Source organism: Zerene cesonia, chromosome 25 (genome assembly GCF_012273895.1).
Source record: "Zerene cesonia ecotype Mississippi chromosome 25, Zerene_cesonia_1.1, whole genome shotgun sequence".
NCBI lineage: Eukaryota > Metazoa > Arthropoda > Insecta > Lepidoptera > Pieridae > Zerene > Zerene cesonia.
In genome coordinates this window covers 4,465,874-4,467,999 of record NC_052126.1, presented here as the reverse complement: position 1 = coordinate 4,467,999, position 2,126 = coordinate 4,465,874, and the positions used below count along the sequence as shown (strand labels likewise).

Below are 2,126 nucleotides of genomic sequence, written 5' to 3'. Positions count from 1 at the left end.
ACATGAACAATAGCCGTGCATTTTTGAAGTGATTGTTTGTAAAATATTCAGTTAAAAATGAACGTCAAAAACCCCTATAATCGTAGTGGCTTGCTTTTTCACGTGAAGTACCTTTGTCTATCGAGTCTTACTTTTAAATATATTGATATATGCAAAAATGTACAAAAAGATACAATAATATGCAAGTATACGGAACGATTGTCCGATATTTAATACTATTCGTAATTTTTGTAAAAGTAGACACGGCAAGAATATTATCTGTGTTACCAACGCCTTCTAAAAGCCATCAAATAGGTTTTCGTCCATTAATGCATGAATTAGTTAAACGAGGACATGAAGTAACCATAATTACAGCAGAACCACAGTTTTTAAAAGAAAATGCTCCTATAAATCTGACAGAAATTAATATACACGATGTATCATACGAATATTATAAGGAATTTAATTCTTTAAAAATAAAGGCTAAATCAGCTTTCGAAATGTCAAGCTACATGTTTGAAAAGCAAATTTTGAGTAACGAAGTTCAAATATTATTAAAGAAGAGGAAGAAATTTGATTTGTTGTTGATAGAAATGTGTGTTCGGCCAGCCCTTGTGTTTTCACATATATTCAAAGTGCCTGTGATTCTTATTAGTTCGTTTGGAGGATATTTAGATATATTTGATAGAGCTGCGGCAGCAACTCACCCTTTACTCTATCCGTCATCTTTAAGGAGTAAGACACATAACCTTTCTTTATGGGATAAGTTAATAGAGTTGTATGTGGAATATAATCATCGAAAAAATTACGAAGATTTAGAAATATGGGAAGATCAAATGCTGCAAAGAGTTATAGGTAATGACGTGCCCCCACTACGTGAATTAAAGAAAAACGTTGTTTTGTATTTTCTTAATACTCATCGGATTTGGGATGCTAATCGACCGGTCCCACCTAATGTAATTTACTTGGGAGGGTTACATTTACAAGCTCGGAGGGAATTGCCTAAGGTTAAATTTTCTTGGTTAATTTTTGTAGCATTTTGATAGTAATTGGTACTATACCGTTTGTATTTCAATTCAATTTACAAAATAGCAGTAAATAATATGTCTTATAGGGTAAGAGTAGAATAGCATGTATAATAAAATAATGCTTATTTAAACAACGTAACGACAAGAAAAAATAGTAAATCGTGATTTTGATCGACGAGTCATAAATAGTAGATATTTTTTACATTTAAATCTGTACATAAAGCTGATAATGTCAATTTAAAAGTGTAATAATTCCAGGATTTATCAGAGCATCTCGATTCATCCGTCGGTGTGATATACACGAGTTTCGGCACCAACGTCGATCCATCAACGTTACCGCCAAGAAAGATTAAGATTTTATCGAGAGTTCTCTCCGAGCTTCCTTACACAGTTCTATGGAAGTGGAATAAAGAAAAATTACCTGGTCATTCGAAAAATATTGTCACATCGAAGTGGTTTCCGCAAGCAGATTTATTGCGTTGGTGATTCTAAAATGTTTGAGTATTTTATGCCATTGAAATTGAAAGAAAATGCGGTTGCTAACTCAGTTCTAAATATAGGATTTATACTCGATATATATTTTGAAAACTTTTACTTAGTTTGTGTTTAAACACATTATTTTTTTTTAGTGAAATTGTTGTCACATATTTAAAAGCAGTTATATTGTATATAAGTAAAAATTGCATCGAAAAATCTCCATTTAAAATCAGATCCATTCAAAATCTCCATCAAATTAAACTAAGTGATCTCATTGAATTAATATTACCATTTTTAGATCATCCCAAAATGAGGTTATTCATAAGCCAAGGTGGCCTTCAATCGACTGAAGAAGCTATAGATGCTGGAATCCCATTACTTGGAATCCCATTAATTGGTGATCAGTGGTACAATGTTGAGAAATATGAACATTTTAAAATTGGTTTAAAAGTGGACTTAGAAACTATTACTGAGGGTAGCTTGAAGCAAGCTATTGATAAACTAATAAATGACTCAAGGTAAAAATGGGTTATATATTTAAACTATTTAAATACGCTAGCTGTTCATTTTATACTTAGTCTGGCCATAAATACTGTTACACTTAATTATAAAAAAATATTACATTTGAATTTCGAATCTGTC

General features: G+C 31.4%; 1 protein-coding gene across 1 annotated transcript in view; it reads left to right on the top strand.

The window, feature by feature from the left end:
- Positions 1-308: 308 nt before the first annotated feature.
- Positions 309-2,126, top strand: part of LOC119836606 (UDP-glycosyltransferase UGT5-like) — a 3,664-nt gene continuing 1,846 nt past the window's right edge. Inside the window, exons 1-4 of the mRNA XM_038361987.1 lie at positions 309-513; positions 793-986; positions 1,266-1,485; positions 1,783-2,002. Coding sequence (XP_038217915.1) covers positions 309-513; positions 793-986; positions 1,266-1,485; positions 1,783-2,002 — 839 coding nt within the window. The remainder of the gene's footprint in view (positions 514-792; positions 987-1,265; positions 1,486-1,782; positions 2,003-2,126) is intronic.